This window comes from Grammomys surdaster, unplaced genomic scaffold (assembly GCF_004785775.1).
Source record: "Grammomys surdaster isolate TR1022 unplaced genomic scaffold, NIH_TR_1.0 125707, whole genome shotgun sequence".
NCBI classification, from domain to species: Eukaryota; Metazoa; Chordata; class Mammalia; order Rodentia; family Muridae; genus Grammomys; species Grammomys surdaster.
Window position 1 is genome coordinate 380,074 of NW_021620541.1, and position 23,062 is coordinate 403,135.

At 38.0% G+C, this 23,062-nt stretch overlaps 1 protein-coding gene across 4 annotated transcripts in view; it reads right to left on the bottom strand.

Annotated features, from left to right (window-relative positions):
• Large1 (LARGE xylosyl- and glucuronyltransferase 1) overlaps nt 1-23,062 on the bottom strand; it is a 228,531-nt gene that overhangs the window by 192,931 nt on the left and 12,538 nt on the right. The window contains exons 1-3 of one of the 4 annotated variants that reach the window (XM_028788202.1): nt 22,110-22,290; nt 14,259-14,583; nt 13,760-13,883 (exon numbers count right to left, since the gene is read on the bottom strand). In XM_028788202.1, the coding sequence (XP_028644035.1) occupies nt 13,760-13,883; nt 14,259-14,287 (153 nt within the window). In that variant the 5' untranslated portion in view covers nt 14,288-14,583; nt 22,110-22,290. Of the gene's footprint in view, nt 1-13,759; nt 13,884-14,258; nt 14,584-19,399; nt 19,487-22,109; nt 22,291-23,062 lie in introns of those variants that run through there. The other 3 variants (XM_028788203.1, XM_028788204.1, XM_028788201.1) reach the window with 3 other exon arrangements.

Genomic DNA, 23,062 nt, shown 5'->3' on the forward strand with positions numbered 1-23,062 from the left:
AAATAAGTTCTTAGTACAGTCCTGGGATGGAGCAACAGATTGAAGATTAGATGTCAAGTCTGAAAATATGAAGTTCACAGTGCTTGCATTTTTGCATAAATGAACATCCTCTCAGGATAATACCAAATACTAACAACAAAGAAATGATTTTTTATATAAATATGATCCTGTCTTCATTATCTGTAGGATTAAAAGCAGCAGGTAAAATTCTATTGAGGAAAATATGAAACAAAACAATTAGAAAAGGAAAATAAAACCAGTCCCTAATTATAAAGTGCTCTCAAGTCTGTTCTTCACAACCTAGGCTGTGTGCCATCGTGACCTTTGGGACTCATTCCAGTGTATACATTTGAATAGTATAACTGTTAGACTGCAGCACATGTGCCCTGGAGTTTGGGGATTCTTCTCAGCTAAGGTTGAAGCCAAAACCCATTTCTGCCCTGAAACCAAAATGAATTTGAGGATCTATAAGTGGTGCTTAGTATTGTAACTTGGTCTGGTTCAGTGGACACAGAAACAGGGGTAGCTCCCAGAACCAAAAAGTTATTAACACCAACAATCAAGCTTGGAGGCCACACTTGGGGAAAAGAATTAATGCATCAGCATTAATTCAAACTATATAAAAATGACTAAATTAATGATGCAGCTTTGAAAACTTTAGGTGCTTGGGTTTTGTTTTTTATTTTCCTATACATACTGCCAAATCCCTGTACAGTTTGTATTTTTTAATTCCTTGGGAACATTGAAAACGATCTATATGTGGAAGCACTTGGAACAATGAAATACGTCCTGAACTTAGTTTGAAAACACATTTCTGAACAGTGGCTCTCATGTCCTTCATCTGAGACACACGAAAGCCCCAGCTTGTTCTGTGAGACCTACAAACAGAAAGCTGTGTGTGAAGTGCTGAGCAGACTGTCTCCCAAGTCAGCATGCATGTACACTGTTAGTTGATTCTGAGTCAAGAAGGGATATTTCATTAGGTAACAAGTGAAATAAAGGGCCTGATCACACTAAGCAAGCAAAGAACTTGAGTCCTTATCTTATTTGTCAGCTCTCATGATTTCTTCTCCTTGGTTATAATGGTTGGTTTTTAAGGGTAGGTTTTATGTATTATGTAAAAGGAATGTAAAGGCAGTGAGCACCCTCTGGAACACAATGTACGTTAAGTAATAACACTGTATTAATAATAATAGGGGACAAGAAAGGGGAGTTTCAGCAGGACTATTATGCCTGAGAATAAGATGTTGATCATTGCTTGCTATTTTCTCTTCAAACATATTATTTAACCAGTAGTGAATGGATTTAAAGCCCACTGGGGTTCTTGAATTCAGCCTGGCTGAGTAGTTAAGTCCATTGAAAATATCTTAGATGAGTTTTAGCCAAGGGAGCAGTATATACAAAAATATATTTAATAGGTCATACTGTGCAGATGTACATCTTTGAAAAATTATCCTGAAAATAGTAATATAATACTAATATCTATACCACATATGTTATAGTCTAACTTTCACTCCAACTTCTCATTTATCTTAGCAAATTCTTCTTGAAATAATTATGAGAATTGGGTAAGCAAGGCCATCTCATCTCTATCTAACCTGGACAGTGTGTACTGAAAATACTGCAAACCCAAGCTGCAAAGGCAGGAAGTAGTAGAGATAAAACCCATCTGATCCTTCAAAAAATCATTGTTATTAGGTGGAGGATGTTTTTTATACTGACTGTAGCCTAAAAGCTTTGGGAAGGAGAATAAGGAAAAACAGAGCCAACTGGCCTTGAGGCACTTATCTTTTGTTTTTCAGCTAAGGAATTCATTAGACAGACACACACCTTCTTCCAGAATCAAGCTGGTGACATGAAATGAACAGCTGAAAATCCTGGAGTGTTTCCTGAACCTCCTATCCAAAGCTATCTTTGGGATTACCTGGCTTACTTCCTACACTTCAATTAGAAAACAAAGGAAATCTGATCCTGGGGCAGCCAGCTGGGCTAACTAGCATGCACAGAAATCACAAAGGAGAACATAGCACATGTACCCAGTGAAAGCAACACTGTGCTTCATATAACTGGTTTTACCAAAAAACATAATCTGTCTTCTGCTCTCTGTGTTCAGTGTTTTGAATTTGCCACTCCATCCCCTCTGAAGTCAAAGCAGTCAGCATTTTTCTAGATAACAGGGTCACTTCATTGTTTTAAGATCCTGATGTGGGGGGTGACTTGAAACTATATGGCAAAGCTTAGAGATGTTTTCAGTTGTCAAAATGCGTGTGTGTGTGTGTGTGTATGTGTGTGTGTGTGTATGTGTATTACAGTGGAGATATGGGGCGAGACCAGGGCTGGGTTCTCAATAGCCTCAGAAAGGACATCTTTCACCATGAATAATTGCCAGACCCAAATAGTAGGCTAAGGAGCCTTATTCAAAAGGGCTGCTGAAAACCTTTATACACACAGAAACATACACACACACATACACACGCACACGTACACGTGAACGCACACACGAACACTCGCGCACACAGATACAGCCTTTTTGTTCCTGGGAGGAGAATCAAGTGTTTCCTGTTTGACCCAGTGGAATATTTTTTCATTTTCTGGAGGTAAAGAAAAACTTTCAAGAGTAAAGGAGGCAAGAGTAAAAATACAAGCTGATGTTCTGCCCCTCAGAAGGGACCTATGGTTTGGAAGAACACTGTTATCCAGTAACTGGTCTAGAGAAGACTTGTCTTGGTGAGAGACAATAAGTGATGCTTCCCTTCCTTGGCCCTCTCCCAGCTAGTCAGGCTGCAGCTTTCTGCTAGGGCTCAACCCTGCAATTAAGTGTCGCTTTAAATTCCACATTGAAACAAGGTATGTAAACCCCAGGGACTGGGAAGCTCCCTCAAGGATGACACTCAAGCACTTTTTCTGAGGCATCTGAATACCAGATGTTAAGAGTACAGGAACATTTGCTCTGCAAGAAAAGGTCCTAGCTCTAGGATGTGCCACAGTAAATCTGCCTATTCCTCTGTGTGCACGTGTGCATGTACACACACATATATATGCATGTATGTACAGTTGTAACAGGCATCAGCCTGTTTCTGCCTCCCTAGTGCTGGGATTATAAATTTGTGACACCACACCCAGTTTATTGCATGTATTCTGGGAATCAAAGGCAGGTTCTCAAGGTAAACACTTTATTGACTATCTCCCCAGTTCCCTTCACATGTTCCAATGAGAAATGTCTCAGACCTTTCTGTATGCACCATGATTTTAGGAAAAATAAAATACATAATAGATGAGCATATTTCTCTGTTAGACATTCTATATTAGTCAGAGTCTATGAGATGATCTTTTTCTTACATAGAGAATCTGAAGATTAAGAGGAAACAAAGGTTGGAGTCTTATTCCATCCACCATGTGTGTTTGAGTGTGTGGTTTATATTAATCATGACCCTGCATCTCCTTCTTAGATCATCCAACATACTGCCCGAGCTGGCCTCCAACAGAGTAAGTCTAGTAAACATCAACAAAATTTGTTTTCTCATGGTTTATCCACCAAGACATCTACCTTCAAAACCCATCCCTTCACTGGATTCTTAGAGCTGACCATGTCGCAGGGACTAGGATGATCACAGGGTCTATAGTTGTCATTCTGCTGAAAGTTGTTCAGTAATAAAACTAGAACTCTAAACAGCTGAACAAAGACCATCCTTCTTACTGCCACATGCTGTATAGTTTGGGGAAACTTATTTTGGACTCAAATCTGTACTTATAAAATTAAGGTCCAATTTTCTAAATATGAGGGTAATTTTCTTTGCACTGAGTAGCCACTAAGCACAATTCTCTCTCCTTTTTCTCTCACTGGTGACTTTGGACACACAGGAGATCCTTAAGGACACTTTCTGTGGTCCTTACTCATCATTCTAACATGTAAAGCATAGTTCTTTCAAAGGAGCTCTGAGTGGAGTAGAGGTTCCATGTGTGGCTTGTTCTTAAAGTATACATACTCTGACTATATTCATGCTGAAAGCTAGAAAAATCTGAGTGAATCTGGGTGATAATTTAAGGTTTGGTAATTCTGTAGACTGTCAATTGATGATAGGAATCTCAATTTTAAAAAAAGGGATTTTGTTTAATCCCTGAAACTGAAATGTTCAGTGAGTAGTGAACACTGATCAATGAGTTCACTAGCTCAGAGATCATTCATTTCCAATATGCATAACGTATTCATCAGTATGGAAGAGTTCCTGAATTACAACATTGTTATAGGTGGGGCATCTGATGCCTTCTGCTTCACTTATTTAAAAGTTCCTAATTTCTAAAAATTTTCATTGTATTACCCCAGCAGCCCCATATCAGAAGAATAAGTCCCAATCAGTCAGACAAGCAACACCACCATCCTCAGTTTCAAAACTGAAACAGCCACTCCCCAAATTCAACACAGTCCTCTGATCATCAAAACATGTAGGGAAAGGCTGTGCTTAATAAAAAAGTGCTCTCCTTTTCATCTTGCTTTGGTCTTTAAACTCCAAAGTTAATTATACCAACCATACTGGAATCCATGAGGTTGGTTTTAATTCAAGATGTTGGCAGGTGGGGTGTATGGCCCAAAAAATTGTCTAAGGTCTATAAAAGCTGGAGTTCATATTGTCTCCGATGTCTGCTTAGTGGTGATCTAGTACTGTTTTGTTTGTTTGTTTGTTTGTTTGTTTTGTTTTGTTTTGTTTGTTTTTTAATCAATGCTTTACTAATAAGATGACATTTTTGAAAATACATGGGGAAATCAGGCAAATGAAAGCATTTCATTTTACAAGTAGCTGAGCTATGATCAGGATGATCACAGGTACACAGACCTGGACAGTGCTCAAGATGCAACCAAGGTATTTTCAGGCACTGGATAGCTTCCAATGAGTTTAGTAAATCTCTGAACTCAAATCCATGATTTCTCAAGCTGGGAATGGGCACATATAACTCAGAAAAAATTGTGACATATGCAGCAAGAAGATCCTCAGTCATAGAGATATGAGACAGAGAGAAAAATGGGTGACAGAAGCCATTCATGAAAACATAGCTCAAAGACAGATTTAAGTTGTATGACAAGTCTGTACACTGTCCTTTGTGTTTTGCTTCAAGAAATAAAGTAATAAGGGAGAAAAGAGAATGTCTTAGATAGACCAAATCTTTGAGAAGGCAGATGATTGGCTCAATTCTGCACAGTTTCAGAGACACAACTTTTAAGGGGTGATTTGGAACCATGTTTCACTCTAAGAGCTGGGCACAGAGCAGAGTTACAGTCCTTGTTCACAAAGGTTCTCATCCTCTAATATAGAAAGTGACTATGCTTTCAGATGAATCAAGTATATAATTGCACTAGGTCTTCAGTAGTATATTACCTAATGGACACAATCAGAAAGATGAAAATCAAGGCAAACAACTCTGAGAAAAATTCTAAATAGAACAAAGATTCTCTGGAAGGAAATGATATCAAATCATTGGAAATATTCAAATAGAGATGAAGTAATCATCTATGTATCAAATACTACATGAAAATGTGAACTTATATCAGAGGATGGTCATGTTCTTTCCCAATAAAGATTCCATGATTCTCAGAAGGAAATAAGTGCCATTCATGAAAAGGTTTCAATTTAGCTGGATTTAGTGGTGAGTGCCCATAATCAGCACTCAGGTTTCAGAGGCCTAGAGGCAGCTAGATGTTTGTAAGCTTAAGAATGAATTGGTCTTCACAGGCAGTTAGTTTAAGGCCAACCCTGTCACAAAACAAACAAAAGGAACGATAAAAAGCTTGATATATAAAGAATACAATTTGCTAAGTTCAAAATGAATGGAAGATGTGACATAAAGAGATTATCTTAAAAGGCTCATGGAATTTCTATTGTCTATCTTCATGGTTACATACATCCACTATATAATATCCAGTGACTGGTCTTCTATAAATAAAACAGATAATGTTTTTGAGTCTATGGCACTAATCCATCCATACAGTATATATCCTCTGATCTTGAGCTAAAATTCTCTGTGACAAACACCAGAGACATACCTGTTGGTATGGGAACTAGATCTACTTTTCAGAAACTGGATCATTAATCCAAGAAACAGAAAAGCACTACAGAGCATGAGTTAATGGCACGTGTCACGGTCCTCCATGTATTTAACCCCTGTCAGCACTCCTGCAGCAATATGACAAAAAAGGAGGGGTAAGAGTAAAAGCCTATGAACTATTCTGAAAACCAAGCCATGATGCCTGTCCTTTGAAAGTTCAGCAATCACCTTGGTAGTAGAAGAGATTAAAGAAGTTACTAATAACTGTCTTCAAAAACCAGTGTTTCTTGACTTCTGATGGGGTTTGGTATTGATAACACTATTTTAAGAAAAAAAAAGCTATTGTAAATCAGAAGTTAATTTATTAATTGAACACAGAAATTGCAGCTGAACAAAACAACCTGTGAAAGAGTTGTGGCTGTTTTCTCTGGTAGAATAAAGCTAACTGAGCACTACAAGTCTCAACTCTCTGTTGCTCCCCAGCATTACAAAAGGAATATGTTACATGCTATTAGCAAGTGAAAGATCCAAAATTCAAATCTCAAGTATACTTTATTGCATAACATTTTTACACTGTAGTAAAGGTGAAATATGCTGAACTCTCCTAATTAAGGTCGACTTACATGTGACAGACATCCATGTGAGAAGAAAGTTAAGTACCTACAGTAAGCCAAGAACTAGCTTCCCAGCATAAAATACCATTTATATGCACTGAGACATTACCAATAAAGGGGGCTATAGCTATGGCTTGGAAGACTTAAGTGCTGTGTGTTGCTCTGCTTATTTTAGCATGTATCAGAAAACCACAAGCTGTACATCCCCTCTGGGTCTTCTCTTGGGTACCTCATAGTAGATTAGAGCCTGTACAAAAGATGGAACTGTCCAGGCACAGAGGGCTATCCAGTCACATCAACTAAATTATAACTACCATCAGCGATGAACCTCTATACTATATTCCAGGCCTACCTTTCGAAAATCTAGGCCAGATTTTGGGAAAAGGGTCAATATTAGAAAAAAAAAATAATTAAGGAGCCCTTGGGTACCTTTCTTGCATTCCACACCTAATTTGTTCAAAAAGTTATGAATATCATGTCTCCTTCAACTCAGGAAATCCATGTTTGCTTCATTTCACTGTGGTTGAAACTTCAGTGTTCAGAAAATGTATCTTCCTAGGAAATGGGACTGAGTAGGCAAGAGTTAACCGAATGGTTCATGGAGAGGAACAACAGCAATGTTCTTTTGAAGGCCTGCAAGGGGACTGAGAGATTATAGCTACCTAAAGGAACTTCCTCTCTTTCCAGAGAAAGCAGCACTAAAGTAATTAGAGATAAGCAAAACACAAATTTCCAGAGTCAACTATCAATATTTTCTGCAACCACTGTCTTGAATTCCCCTTCATAACCTCTGTGATGTGGTTAAAGAAAAAGCATCAAGGCTATGAGAAAAGGAGATAAATTAGCACTCTCCACTAGATAGGTGAATCATGAAACAGCTACTGCCCCAGCTACTTCCCTTTATGAGCTCAGGATCATTGGTACCTCAGTGGTAGCTTGGAAGTGACTGTCTGTGCCAGATGGGGCAATATAAAAGGCTAGTAGATATGCAGGGCCTTGTGTAAAAGTTGGCAAGAACCTTTTTGCTGATTTAAAGCAAACTAACTACAGTAATGATCATTTAGTTTTGAACAAGGTCCCTGGATGAGACCTCAACAACATCACTAGAGTAGGTCACTTTAATCTGTAACAGAAAATTCTGTTCCTAGCAAGCTATTAAACTGAGGCTTCATGCATAATTCATCTGTTTTTCAGGGGCAGTCAGAAAAGGAACAGCATTGACAGCTTGGAGGATCCTTATTTAAGGACATATAGGTAATATGTTAGCCTATACAAGAAAGGGAAAGAACAATGGACAAGAATCAAACATAATGGAGTTAAGAAATTTTTGGGTTTTGAGCCATGCTTACATGTCGCTTTAGAATGTTAAGCTAAGATGCAGAGTTATTTATCAATATCGTGAGGATACTAAACTGACACCATAGAATTGTGGGAATCCAAAGGAGAAGTAGGGATATTATTTGAAACAATATATTCATTCTAAAGGAAATAGATGTTAGAGGTAGCCCATGAGCCCAGGGGCCCCAAAAGACAGGGGATCAAGTAAATACACTAGGACAAGGGCACCTTTATTTTCTGGTGACTACAGCCCTTTCCCTCAGATCTAAACTCCATCTGTGCCTAGTGAATTGTACAACTTCCTGTCATGTATCATCTCATTTCAAAAGAGAAAAGTCAAATATCAGCCTTGGCATTTATTAGCTGCTTGATCTTAGGCAAATATTCTGCTGTCCTGGGTTGCAGGTTTATGAATAGTCTGTGAGATGGAGTTAATCAAACTTTACTCTCAAACCCAAAGGGTTGTCAAGAGAAGTGAGTGACAGTGACAGTGACAAGACATCTATAAAGTTCTGTACCAAAATAAATCCCTCATTCTCTCTGGAGGCTCAGAGCAACAAGTTTTGAGCAGAGCTCAGGGCACAGGAAGTACAGTCCTGGTAGCCTTTTGATATAGGAATTTGGAGGCTGGAAGGCTATGCAAGTACTGGAAAGACTGAGGAACATTCTACAGATAACAGTGATGGGCAGGCTGAGACTCTTATTTGCAAATCCAAACTAATTAGCCATTATGGAGAGAAGTACACCAGTTCATGGTGGGTTTCCAACAGTTTGTTTTTAATCATGTACTCATCCCTCATAAATTTCCTATACTCTCATACTCCATCTCCAACACAAATAGAGATAATAAGGGACCCTTGGGAGAAGTTCTGAGAAATGCCATTTCCAAGAGCTGATTTCTTGGAGCCATCCACATCAGGGAAGGCTGTCTTATATGTCTGTAGATGAGCTTTTTGAACATAACTAAAGAATACAGTTCATGTCTATTTCCCTCCTACTCTTCCTCCTTCCCAGATATTATCTAAAGGGTAACATGAGAGTATGCTTTGTTCCTCACAGTTGTCATAGAAAAATATTCATCCTAGTTTCATAGTGAGTTTGAAGCTAGCATGGGATACATAGTGAGTTCAAGGCCAATGCAGGCTATATAAAGAGACTATATTTGAAAAAGAAAAGTGGGATAGTCAAAAGGAAAGATGAGGAAAAAATGCATGATTCACCTGTCCCAAGACTGATACTGGAATATGGGCTGATGTATACAAAATCACTATTGCAAAGTCTCAGGCAGGCTGCCCAGCCAGACTCCAAAACACACTAAACAATGTGGTGATTCTCTTTTGTGATCAAAATCTTGCCTTGCTTTACTTAATAATCCAGTGCTTAATAACTCATGGTGACCCAGGCCCACAATCCCAGCTACTAGGAAGCTGCAGCAGGATTATCATAGGTCCCACACTACCCTGGGAAACTTAGTGAGGCACTGTTCAAAAGTAAAATGAAAAGTAAGGAACAGAGCTCAGTTTTACAATGAATGCCTAACATTTTCCAGACCCCAGGCTAAATCCCTAGAACTGAAAATGAAACAAAGACAACAGTTCTAAATGCGCTGTAAATCAGTTACTTAGAAAACATTTTCTTAACCTGGCATCCAAAAAGGATCACAGAAGGGAAGAAAAAAAAAAAACAGGGAGCAAACAGAGATTAAAAGGGTGTTAGTTACCTTTCTAATATTGTGATAAGACACCAAGACCAAGGCAACATAAAGGAAAGTTTAATTGAGACTTACAATTTCAGAGTAGTAGAGACCATGACATCATGCCCAGGACATCATGCCAGGGAGCATGGCAAGAGATAGGCAGGCAAACTGGAGCAGTAGATCAGAGCTCACAACTATCAGACATAGAAGCTAATTGGAATGCTGTGGTCATTTGAAACCTCAAAGCCTTCCTGGATGACACACTTCCTATAACAAGGCCAAACCAACTAATCCTTCCCAAACAGTTCTACCAACTGGTGCTCAAGTATTCAAACATATGAGTCTAAGGGAGCCATTCTAACCTTCAAAAACAACATACCATGGAAGATTCACCATCGTTTGTGAATTTCTGAAGAAATGCATGTAATACTACAAACTCAAAGAACAAACAATGCCCATGGTGATAACAAAGGAGGCAGTTTCCCACAGTAGCACAGACTCAGGAAATGAACAGGGAATGACTTAGCAAGAAGGAAAGAAAGACCAGGAAGCAGAGTTTAAGAGCCAAAAGTTAAAAAAAATAAATAAAAGTCCTGCACAACTGTGGTCTTGCTCTTAAGGCAACATGGAATCACAGAAGACTTTAAACAAATGACAGGGATGCCATGCATGAGCTTGCTTTTGTAGAGAATTGCTTTATGCAAGAATAGACCTAAGAAAGGAAATGTGAGAAAGATAGAAGGTAAGAGAAATCCAATGTGCAGAGAAAGATGATAAAACTTAGGGATACCAGGGATCAGCTAGGGAGGCAGGGCTCAGATACGATATGGGGATACACACAGGGAAAGGAATGACAAATCAATGATGAACAGCTAGGCAGATAAGAGTGCCATGAGGGAAGACTCAAGTTGGCAGAGGTGATCATATATAAATGTTTTTCTGTGTGACCACTAGTGCCTTAAAACATTATGTTGTACATAATGTGTCCATATTCATTATCCTGATAGGATGGGGGATTAGTAATCCTCAGATATAGGAGAGAGCTGGTAAGATGTAGGAAAAAAATGCAATATCAGAAATCTTCTACGGAGTAAAGATTCTAGAAGATAATAACATTTTTAATATGTCAGTTTGAATTTTTTAAATTATTACACTTTTTAAACAATAAAGCCTGTAACTCAGTAATTGTCTTCTTTGTTTTCTATTGCTGTGAAAAAATCCAAAGCCAAAGGCAACTTGGGAATGAAAGAGTTTATTTGGCTTAAATGTCCTGAACATAATCCCTCATTCAAGAAAGACAAGAAACAAACTCAAGGCAAAACGTGTAGGGAGAAATTAAACCAGAGATCATGGACGAACACTGATTCCTGGCTTCCTTTCCATGGCTTACTTAACCTAATTTCTTATATAACCCAGGGCCACCTATCTTGAGGCAGCACTGCCGTTGTGCCCTGGCCTCTCCCTAGTCAACTCTTTGTTTGTTTGTTTTTTGGTTTTTTGTTTTGTTTTTTTCAAGACAGGGTTTCTGTGTAGAGCTCTGGCTGTCCTAGAACTCATTCTGTAGACCAGGCTGTCCTCAAACTCAGAAATCCACCTGCCTCTGCCTCCCAAGTGCTGGGATTAAAGGCATGTGCCACTACTGCTCGGTCCCAATCAACTCTTAATCAACACTATGTCCTACAAATTAATTTTGCAGAGGTATTTTGCAAATTGAGGTTCCTTATCCCAAATAACCCTAACTTGTGTCAAGTTGACAAAAATCTACCCAGGCAAAATGCAGTATGTAAAGTAACAGGCAACCACATCATAACGTCCATGGATCACATCCCAGGCCATGTGATCAATAGGATTCACAGCAACAGAGATACTATATGACCTTAAGATTTAATATGAGGTGGGATTCTTCAATGGTTATTTTATTTTGAATCAGGGTTTTTGCCATGTTGCCTGCTAGGCTCTAATAATTGGGTTCTAATAATTCTCCCACTTCAGGCTGGGACTATAGGTTCTAGCCACTACTTCTGAAAAAGTCAAACATTTTTAAGAACCTGACAAGTCACATATACTATTTCTTCCCTAGTTGCTGCCTTTATCTCAGACCATTATACAAGTTAGGTAGCCAAGGTTCAGACGCAAATACATAGTTTTTCTGTGGAAAACAAGTATTTGAAATTAAAACATAGGGATTGGCATTTCCCAAAGTTTTTTGCTTTTGAGACAGAATCTCCCTATATACTTCAGGTTCTCTTAGAGATAGATATCCTCTTGCCCGAGACTCCCAGTTTTCTACTATAGAAATGTGCAGCCCTCTGTGTTTCTAAACAAGGTATGAGTAGATTGGGACAGCGCAGGGAGGAAGCAGAGTGATAAGTGCGGAGGTAGAGGCAGCCCTCTTGGCAGCTCTGCTCCTCCTCTCTGGTTTCATTTCCCCATGGTATTGCCACTAAGACCCTGGGACACAAGAGTGGCTTGCTTTTTACCTTAATTACTACAGCAATTTGCTAAATTTTGTTTTTACCTTTTTAAGAGTGTTAATCAATTTTAGCTCAGAATAGATTGGAATGGCACATAAATCATGACAATCACCAAATGCAAATTTCTGAACATCTCTATCAGCCTCTCAGCCTGAAATATGTGAAAATCAGAAACTCTAGCCTGCATCAACATGATCTATTTAAAATGCTACTACTCTGAAATGCAATTATAATGGCTTTGTGGATCTTAGAAGAATCAACCTGCCAGAATCAGCCCCATGCCTAGGAGCCTGGTCCTTCCCAAGGTGATCAGAAACGGGGCCAAAGTTTTCCTTTAAAGCTCTTAGTTCCTTTAACACAGCAGTGTGCTAAACTTGCTAGTATGTGAGACACCTACCAGGCAACCACCTACTATGCACCAGAAAAAGTTCTTGGCTTCTTACTTCATTAAAGAAATGCTGCTAGACTCCATTGGCAGGCTCTGTATTATATCATAAGACAATCGAGTCATCTGTACATTCCATGCTTACAATCTATGTTAGTGTCTTACAAAAAAAAAAAAAAAAGCTAAACGCAGATACATCTTGTTTTAAGTAAACTTACATTTTGTATTGGGATACATTCACAGCTACCTGTGGCTGCACTGGGACTAAGGACCATAAATTAGACATGGATGTGAATGACAAATGGCTGTAAAGTTTTTTGCTTATTCGTGGAAAGAAGAAAAGAATAGCAATGCAACTGAGTATAAAGAAAGGATGGGTGAAACCTGACAAGATACCAGGGAAAGTAAGCATGATAGAGGGAAAAGGATTCGCAAAGGACTACAACACTGGAGAGAAGGCACCTATCACAGCTTCTCTAATATTTATAATTATGTGTTAGGGAGAATTCATAGTAATGACAAAAGATAAGTAAGAAGCAGAGTTGGGAACTAAAATCCACAGTCTTTACTTAGATCATGATCCCAATCATCATGGAAGCAAGGTTGCATTATAGAAGAACTTTAAGCAAAGCAATTAGATAATCACATGTCTTTTATTAGTTAAAATAATCCGTATATAGTGATTATTCAGGAAAATCTTCTTTCATCAGGAACTCTTCCTTACTCCAAGATTTGGGAGTATAAACTTTCTGTTCCTGAAGAAATAGGCAGACATGGACTGGTGACTGTGTTGTGTCTTGTGGCCAGTAAGTAACAGTGCATGGAGTCAGGGCAAGTTCTGTCAGACTCTGAGGTCAACATTTACTTCAAGAGCTACAGAATGACAAGAGGATAAGTGTGGATATAAGGTATAATGGATTCTATGACAGACAATGTTCAGGCATAAACCAATATCAGTGAACATCAGCTTTTATAGAGTACAGTGGTGGCTAGAATTACACAGAACAAAGTAGAGTCTGTGTTAGCATATCAGTCTTCCTAATTCGTTGCTTAATGTTAAAGTCAAATAAGCATAATTATAGCCTGAACATTTCCTACTAGGAGCTGATATCTCTGTCCTTGCTACAGTCTATTTAATTACTCCCCACCAAGGCTCCCAGCTACAGGAGATCAGGGAAACTTTTCTCCCTTCCTCCCTTCTTCCCTTCCATACCTTGAGTTCATCAGCATTATAGAAGTCTACTTGCACTGCAGGTACCATCCAGGTCTGGAAGAGCGTAGCCAGGATCTGCTCAGCAATAGAATCAGCAATGAGGTGGAAGTGCAGAGGGTTCCGCCTGTTAAAGGGAGAGGAGGATGCCAGAGGAGCATTAAGGGTTGTGATTCTAATTGCAAAATCACCCCTTCCAAGCAGATAATGTAGGATACTATCGAGGCCACTGCAGAAGTAAATCAGGCATGTAGCTCTACAGTGCTTCTTGGTGATAATATTAGAACTGCAAGAGAGAAAAGATATCACCTTCAACCTTGAATTTCTGAGTGTGGATAACCAAGGACCAAAGAAAAGTAAAATGCAATTCTCACATCTCTTATCAAGATGTCTTCATTCTAAAAATTTTTAAATAGGGTATAATTAACAATTATGACAACTTCTGCACCCACCAACTTGACATGCCAGCATTAATGCAAAAACATAATGACAGGGACCTTACCTTAAACTGGTGTGGGTAGCCGGTAACATACTTCTCCATTAACTCAAAGATAAGTTGTGTTTTCTGCTTTTTCTTTTCCAAAACAAATCTATGTGTTCATGCTGCAGTCATCTGGAACTTCACCTCTTTTGGAGTGGGGCCAGAACGCTTTTACTCACTCAACTGTCTACAGTTTCCAGCTCTTCCTGGACAGTTCAAGATAGCATGGCACAGGACAAGGATTCAGGGGGCTTTAGTAGTTTGAATACAAAATGTCTCTGATTTGACTTAGGTACTTGAATACTTGGTCTCCAGATTGTGGTACTGTTTAGGTAGATAGTAGAACCTTTAGAAGATAAGATTTTGCTGAACTAAGTGACAGAGACTAAGTCTGAGGTTTTATAGCTTAAGCTCACTTCCTGTTTATTTTTCGATTCCTTACTGCAAAGATGTACTGATTTACTTTTTGTTCCTGCCTTCCTCTTTGTGATGAAATGTATCCCCTTGAGTTGCAAACTATAATAAACCACTTCTTTCTTTAAGTCGATTTTGTTAGAGTATTTCCTGATAACAAAGAGATAAGTGATAATACTGAAAATTGGTACTAGAAGAAGGGTTGTAATATATTTGAACTATAATCTAGATTAAATACTTTATTAAATTGTTCTGTATAAAGTTTTTTGTTGAAACAAAAAAGCAATGGATACAGGGAAAAATGGAAATGAGTTTTAAATCCAGTTCTGGCTCTTCATGCAGCATTTGTTTGAATCTGATAAATAATGAGCCAGCCTACCTCCATCTTATAAAAAAGCCATTTATAGTAAAGACAAACTAAGCTCATTCTCGTTTATAATTAGACCTCTGTTTCTCAAGGATTGAGCTATAACCACAAATTGTTCTTTACTGTCTGTTCCAAGAAACAACAAGCATTCCTTGGTTCCATTTGATTATGATAACCTTGCTATGACTACTTGTTGCTATGACTACCTTGTTAGGACCTCCTTGCACACATCTTTGTTTTAGGAGGTCTAATTCTGCTTTTGTAACCTCTTCTATTTTGCCTACCAAATGCCCCATTTGGAAACCCCCTACAGCTAAGCTATAAAAAAACCTTGTCTTCATCATGTCTCTTGACTCTCACCTTTAGAGAAAGACAGGACATTTACAAAAGAAGCTAGCTTTAATTAACTGCTTTTTAGAATAAATTTGGCCATGGTGATTTGGGTTGGTAGTCTTTCTCCTCAAATCTTTGGGATTAGCAATAAATACAATTTACCCAGCCTTTCTAGCAATAAACAGCCCATCCATCTTCTACATCCCTGCTACATACACTTTCCACTTTAGAGGTTCCCAGTTGGATCTCAGGATATAAATGCACAGGCTTTGACTTATCTTGGTTCTGTTAAAAACTAATAGTGAACCTTGGGAAGTTTCATCTCTAAGTGTCAGTTTGGAGACCTTTAAAAATGTTTAATTATTATTAGTTTTATATCTATCTATTATCTATCTATCTATCTATCTATCTATCTATCTATCTATCTAAAAATGCTTGGTCTCAACAAAGACTACTTCAATGTCCATCTAGCTCCTCCAGTAATGGTGGCAGAGTAGCAAGAAGGTTTTGCTTCCCTCCTTTCAGGAGTTATTTATCATTTTTCCTTAATAAATATACATTTGTTGTGCTCAGCCTTGTCCTTGCTTCCCATTATTCATTTTAGGCATGAGAAAAAGAATTCTGACAACACTGGCTTAGGGTACCTTTGGTGAAAACTGCCTGATCTTCAGACATCCTAGATCCCTAAGCTGAGTTCTTAAATAGCCAAAAAAAGTCTATGCTATTCTTAAAAATCACACACATCACTTAGATTTGGCATCGAAAAAAGAAAGAAAAAGAGGAGAGCAGGGATAAACAAGACTTCACTAAATTAAAACAAACAAACAAAAAAACAAAACAAGATAGAAACTTGTTGTTCCTGCTCACTACAATGTGGAAGGCACAGAGCCTGATCATCCTAGCACCTTCATCACAGCACCCTAAAGCCCATGGAATAAATCTGTGCTGCTGAAGGGAAGGAAGGAAGGAAGGAAGGAAGGAAGGAAGGAAGGAAGGAAGGAAGAAAAATAAATAGAACTTTTGTGCTTGGAAGGGCATAAATAAAGTGAAAAACTTTACTCAAGAGTAGGAGAAAAATATCAGCAAGTGAGTAACTGATGAGGGATTTGTTAGGATGATAAAGATATTTTACAATACAAACAAAAAAAGACAAGTAAGCCAATTTAAAATCCTGGAGAGGCTCTAAATAGCAAAGATTTACAAATAGTCAATAAGCATATGAAAAGACACTCAATCTCATTAATCCCAAAGGAAATGCAAAATGTAAAAGCACAATGAGATGCACACCCATTAACATGCTTAAAATAAAAACACTAACAACAAATTGGCTGGGGAGGACTCTGAGCCAGTAAAGCATTACTGATGAGATTTAGAAATTTCTAAAAAAAATAAAATGAAATGAAACTTAGCACAGAAATACCATGTCTGACCTACTCAGCAAGTTCCTCTCCTAGAGACAAGCACAAAAGTGAAAAAGTGTGTGTGTGTGTGTGTGTGTGTGGTATACATGCACATGCATGTGTGACTGTACTGCCTGTGATCTAGAAAGTAACTGATACACAAGCAAGCAACCCTATTTAAACTCAGTGGGCTAAAAAGAGAGGAGGTGCAGTGGTAAGTTGGGTTTTGCTTTTGCTGCTGTTTTTGTTTTGATTTTAAGCACCAGAGCTTTTCTGGACTTTTGGTGAGCTGAACTCAGGGAGCTAGTGTAAAGAATGAACTCTACTTCTAGGTGGAAGCATGGCCTTTTCTCCTTTCTTAGACATTAAACTGTCAAAGAGATCAGGGACATGGCTAGGGTAGCATGCTTATGAGAGTGAGTTCACCTTAATATAATGCTACTTTCCTTCCATAAATTCGTGCCTTATGATGCAGTCCCTATTACCTGTCCTTTGGTTCAGTTTGGTTGGGTCCTTCTATTAGAAATCAGGCTGCCCTCAGGGAGTACAAGAAGCTACATCACCACCAGCTGTAGCTGTAAACAGGCTGCTGTTTAACTCTGTCTGTCTGTCTGTCTGTCTGCCTTTCATGTCCCTGCTCAGAGACAGTCTTCTGCTCCCTATCCCCAATATTTTTTTTTTTTTTTTTGCTTGAAAGTTGTTGTATGGCATGATGTCTGTAGCATTCCTTGACACTGATCTACCAAGGTAATCTACTGCTGGTGCTGTGTGTGCTTTTAATCTAGCTAATGTTTTGAACTTTAGTATGGTTTTTCTAATGCTCCAGTCCTGAGTCATGGCTTCCTAGAGGCATAGAGATGAACACCAAACCAGCTTATATTAAGTAGTCTCCTACTCCAGGGAGCTGCAACATTTACAGCTTGCTTATGATGGAGTTTTCCTTTAAACTCTAATAAACTGCCCTCAAGTTTCTACGTAAGCTCATTGTTAGTCCTTGAGCTTCCATTTATGCTGATTCTTATACTCGCTTACTACCCAGACTAAGAACACCAAGAGAGGACTCCAATTTTCCAAGTATCACATGATGGCTCTGCTGGGAATCCCTAAGATTTCATGACTTTCTTGACTTTTTACTTCTTTAATTGGCAGAGAAAAATATGCCCATGCCTACAACCTAGAGTCAAAGTCAATATGAGGTTGCCTAAAGTCCAATGGTCACTAAAGTCATGCTAAGCCAGTGGCTCCTAAGTTTTGTCTCATACCTAAATGCAGTAAGCAAACATGGAGTAGGCCCACCAAAATACAAACAAACAAACAAAAAACAAAAACAAAACCCAAAACAACAATAACAGAAACTAAGCAAAAGAAACGAAAACAGATTTATTAAGGACTAAATGAGAAGAGGCCCTGAGGGAAGAATACTTTTCTTTTGTACTATCAAATGGCATTATCTGAGTATTTTGGCATGAACTGAGTGGAAATTGAGGGGATCTATATTTACCTGGATCATTTTTGAGTATTAGCACACACTTAGATAATAAACAACATAAACTCCTTAACATTCACCTTAAACCAACCAAGAGAAAGACCATCCTTACTCATCCAATCAAGACAGTGGTCGTGCATTCTGGTCTCCTTAGGCCATTTCCTGCCCCAATTCCATTCTCCTGTAACTTATGTTATAGGCTATTGATTTGATCACGTCCAATTTTATTGGCTCCTCAGCTACCACAGAAGCTACAGCTACTTCTTTTGACATGTTAACTCCTCTCTCAAAAATAAAAGGTAAATATATTAAGAAGGGGTTCAGTAAGAAGCAAATGGGAGTAAAAAAAAAAGGGAAATGGGGTATATATGTATGAAACTTTCAAAGAATAAAAATTAAATAATAAAAGTGTGTACACAATATTCTTAGTACAGTTATTCTTACTATCTAAGAAGTAGTAAATATCAAAATGACCATCAATTAAGGATAAATACAGAACAAAACATTCATACACAGGAGCACTGATGTACAATAAAATGTAAAGAAATTTAGCAGTGTTGTGTCATGGAAGAACCACAAAACCTCATTGGGAGGGAAAGAAGTCGGTGAGAAGGACTAAGTATTACATGATGCACATGGCAACAAAATGTCCAGAGTAGGCAAATCTGAAGACAGAGAACAGATGTGATGTGAGAAGAATGAGAGACTAAGGACAGATATGTGGGCATGTTTACAGGAGGCAATAAAAATGGCCTAATATTCAATAGCACTGATGGCTAAACAATGGCAAATTTATTGAGAATACTAAATGTTTCCCTTTCGAACCACCCATTTACTATAGAAATATTCTCATTCACATATTTGACTATCTGAGACTGGAATGATAATCCAGATTGTGAATGTGGAAATGAGGTAAACCTGCTTTGCTCAGCTGTTCTTGATCCTTCACTAGACTGGGAGGCTTGGCCTGCATGATACATTGCTTCTAGGTGGGAGAGCCTGCACATGTGTACGGTGGGCTGTGATCAGGAAGTATGATCAATCCTATAGGTCATAGGAAACACCCTGATAATGTCAACCGTTCATGAAGACTTCTACAACTCAAGACTAATAAAGAAATGATCTCATCTTTTACATAGGTGGCTTATGAGTTTCCTTTTACCTTTGGCTTCTAATTCAGGAAGGTAAAAATGAATTTTAATGATAGAGCCTTCCAAGAACCACAATCTGCCAAAGGCTGTGAGCTTCTGTCTTCTCTTTTGTACAAAAGCAAAGGAACACCATTTAGGCAGATGTTAAGAACACATTTACTGCAAAGAAAATTTCACAAATGAAGTTAATATAAACTCACTCTCAAGGAATAATCTTCTCAATATACAATAAAAGGCTATTTAGTTTTATAACAGTATCATATCTAAAGTAGATTTTTTTTCATCAGTCTCTAGTTACAAATATGTTTGGAAAAGTACAGCCTCATACCCATGGGAAAAGGCCTTTTCCTAGAGAGGTGGCTTTGTCCATATCCTAATACCCAGTAACCTTATTTGCAGGAGTATCAATATCCCCCGGAAGGCAAGGGAATGTTCCATCTCCAGAAAATTCTGAAGACTGCACTTGTAATGAGCAACACTTCTGCTGCCTCTGTTTCCTTAACTGCTCCTGTGTTCAATGTCGGAGTACAATAAATAGAGCAGTAGAGAAAGTAAAGATTAAATCATTGCTTTTCTCATGCCTCCTCTTGTCTTGCCAGAAAAGTGCCAAAGCTCCCAAAAGGCAATGCAAGGCCTGCTTTCATTACAATATGTAAGGCTATAGAAGCTGCAATAATCTTTATTAAATTCACAATACAATAGCAATTTTAGGCAAAGAAAAAAGCCAGTGATGGCGACAGCAGCCCTCAGTGAATTGTTGACACTTATGATTATTTCATGAGAATCTCAAGGATTTGTAGTCAGAGCATCCTTGAACTGAAGGAGGCTAAATAGCCACTATAATATTTGGAAATTAATGAAGAGCTTAATTATTCTCTTTATTAGATAATGGAGAAGAGGGAAGCTTTCTAGAAGAATCAGAAGGCCATATGCAATGGTGAAAGCATCATGAATTCTAGAGGTTGGAAGAAGTGCATCTAGAACTAATGGATTAGCATCTATTCAGCTGTGACTTTGAATGAGTCACTTAAGCTCTCTGGGCTTGGGTTCTTCTAGAGCTATAGGGATGGTAGAATTTACTGTATTGGGTAAGAAAAAATCAAATTCAATAGTCCACATGAAGCTCAACATGTGAGGAAAATGATTATTTCTCCTAGTTCCTCTACATTCATCTATGTGGTCAAAGGCATCTGTCCTTTGTCCATACTATCTTAAGTTTGACTAGAAACACAGATGCCAAAGCTTTAAAATCTTTTATATATGTAAGATTCAGGATCTCACAAGTACAAATTGTCAGGGGAAAAAATGATAATGGGCACTGCAATGATGATAACAATGTCCACCAAAAATGATGATGCATATTACAAGAAATAGTAATACTATTAAAGGCAGGAAACTCCTTGTTACTTGTGGAGAGTAAAGTAAACGTACTGGGCTTAAACTCAGCTCTGTTCATCACCTAGACATGAGATCTTGAGCAATAGCTTAACCATCTTGGTCCTCAGTTGTACTATCTATGAAATAGGGCTTAGCAACAGTATCTTTCTTCAGCAGGCACAGAACTGGGAATTTTAGTATCCTGACAACATTTAGAAGAGAATTTGTAACAGATAGAGGGAGTATTTGTTGAACAGGAAAACAGGAATCTCTCTGCATATTCTAAGGAGAGCTCTATGGCTAGATGTGATGGGGAAGAGCAGATGTATGCTGATTGCCTAGAAGCACAGCTCCATAGGGCTAAACCAAAAGCACAGCCCAAAACCATGTTGGCTCACTTGCTGTGGTCACATCCTATGCTCCCTTTCCAACCCAAGATGCTACTTTTACAAATGACTATACACAACATTTCAAAAGACTTTGGCTACACATGATGCTATATTTAGAATATGCATATGTATGTGTATGTGTGTGTGTGTGTGTGTGTCTGTCTATCTGTCTGTGTGTATGTATGTGTGAACAATTCATTAAAAAAGAGGTTATCAGTTTCAAAGAAAGCAAAGAGGATTCTATAGAAGGGCTTGAAGGAAATTATAACATAACCTACATGGAAGGGATTATATTATAATCTCAAAAGTAAAAGAAAAAAGTTTAAGCCATCCTTTTAAGACACAGATCTTTCAGTAGCCATGTGGGGTGAGGGTCTTCAGCATATATTCTGAAATTTATTTCCAGAAGGTTGAAGAATATTCAGAGCCACATTGTTATTAGCTGTACATGTCAGTCCCTTACTATCATTTAATATATGGCATGTCCACTGTCTCCAAGAATATTGTAGAAGTAAAATTGATTTGACATACAAAGCAAACCTTAAATGAAAATTTGTTGATAATCTTGTCTGGAAAATAAATCTAATTACTGTAATTAACAATGAAGCCAAAAGAAACATCCCAAACCACATTCTAATATTATTAACATTAGGATGGTACTTCATTTGTCAATGATCACCCTAAACCATGACTATTCTATTGTTATTAACATTAGGAAGGTACTTGATTTGTCAATGTATTTGATAATCATGTCTTCATCAATCTCCATAATGTACTTGGGATAGAAGAAAGCTATTTTTAGCTGGACTTTCTCAGATGAAAGACTTTCCAATATCCTTTTGTTTTAATATCCAAACTTACTATCAGTAGCAAATTAATTCACAATCATTCTCACTTATATAATGGCAAGATAAGGAAGGGACTCCAATCATGATCAGGAGAGGCAAGCACTTACTGTCATGATGCAGATGTCATGTTCATAATTCACACTAGTAATGAGCTTTCTCCCAGATGTGCACAACTCCATTGAAGGATGATATATGCCTTCCATAGCTGCTAATAAAACTGATATTTTTAAACTGAATGTCTTTGTACTATACAGATTGTTTATGCTCAGCAATCACCGGTTTATAAGATGTGCAGTGAAAGCAACAGGAAGGAACATTTTACAAAAACAAACAAACAAACAATAATACCTACTAAATGTGGATCTTCCAGACCTAACAATTTTTCATAATTGAGACATAAGAAATGCTTATCTTTAATCATACAAACTTCCTTTCCTGAAAGAAAAGGATATTGGATTCTATCTGTTGGAGACTCTCTAGTCCTGGAGACAAGGAATAATGACATGTCTAAGAATTTCCAATCTGGCTCATGGGCAGTCTTCATAGTGCTTGGATGCAATGAGGGTGTGGGGTCACAAAAGTTGGAAACTACACAGTGAATATGGTCATGGAGAAAAAGATATGTGGCTTCACAGGAGAAACCTCAGCCAATTTCTACCTGACATTCCTATGACCTCTTAAACTGTACAACTGAAATAATATTAAATGGCTCAGAAGAAGGAGAAAGACTTGCCAGCTCTTGTTCTTAATTAATATTGTTATATTTTGGTTTGCTATTTATGTTCTCCATCCCTTCCTTGATACTGTCTTTGGCTAATAGGCCAGCTGACTGAAGGTACGTAAAGGGACCAGTACAAAAGATATGCCAGAGAGGTCAGTAATGAATAAATGTTATTATACAAGAAGTTAGTTTGAGACTTATCTGATCCACACCAAGTTAACAGATAAAACAAAAGATTAAAACAACTTGCTGAAGACCTCTTGCTGCTACAGGGGCATGAGTGTGAACATAAATTCAGTCTAGGTTTGGATCTTAGGTAATTTCTTAAAAATCTTCAGA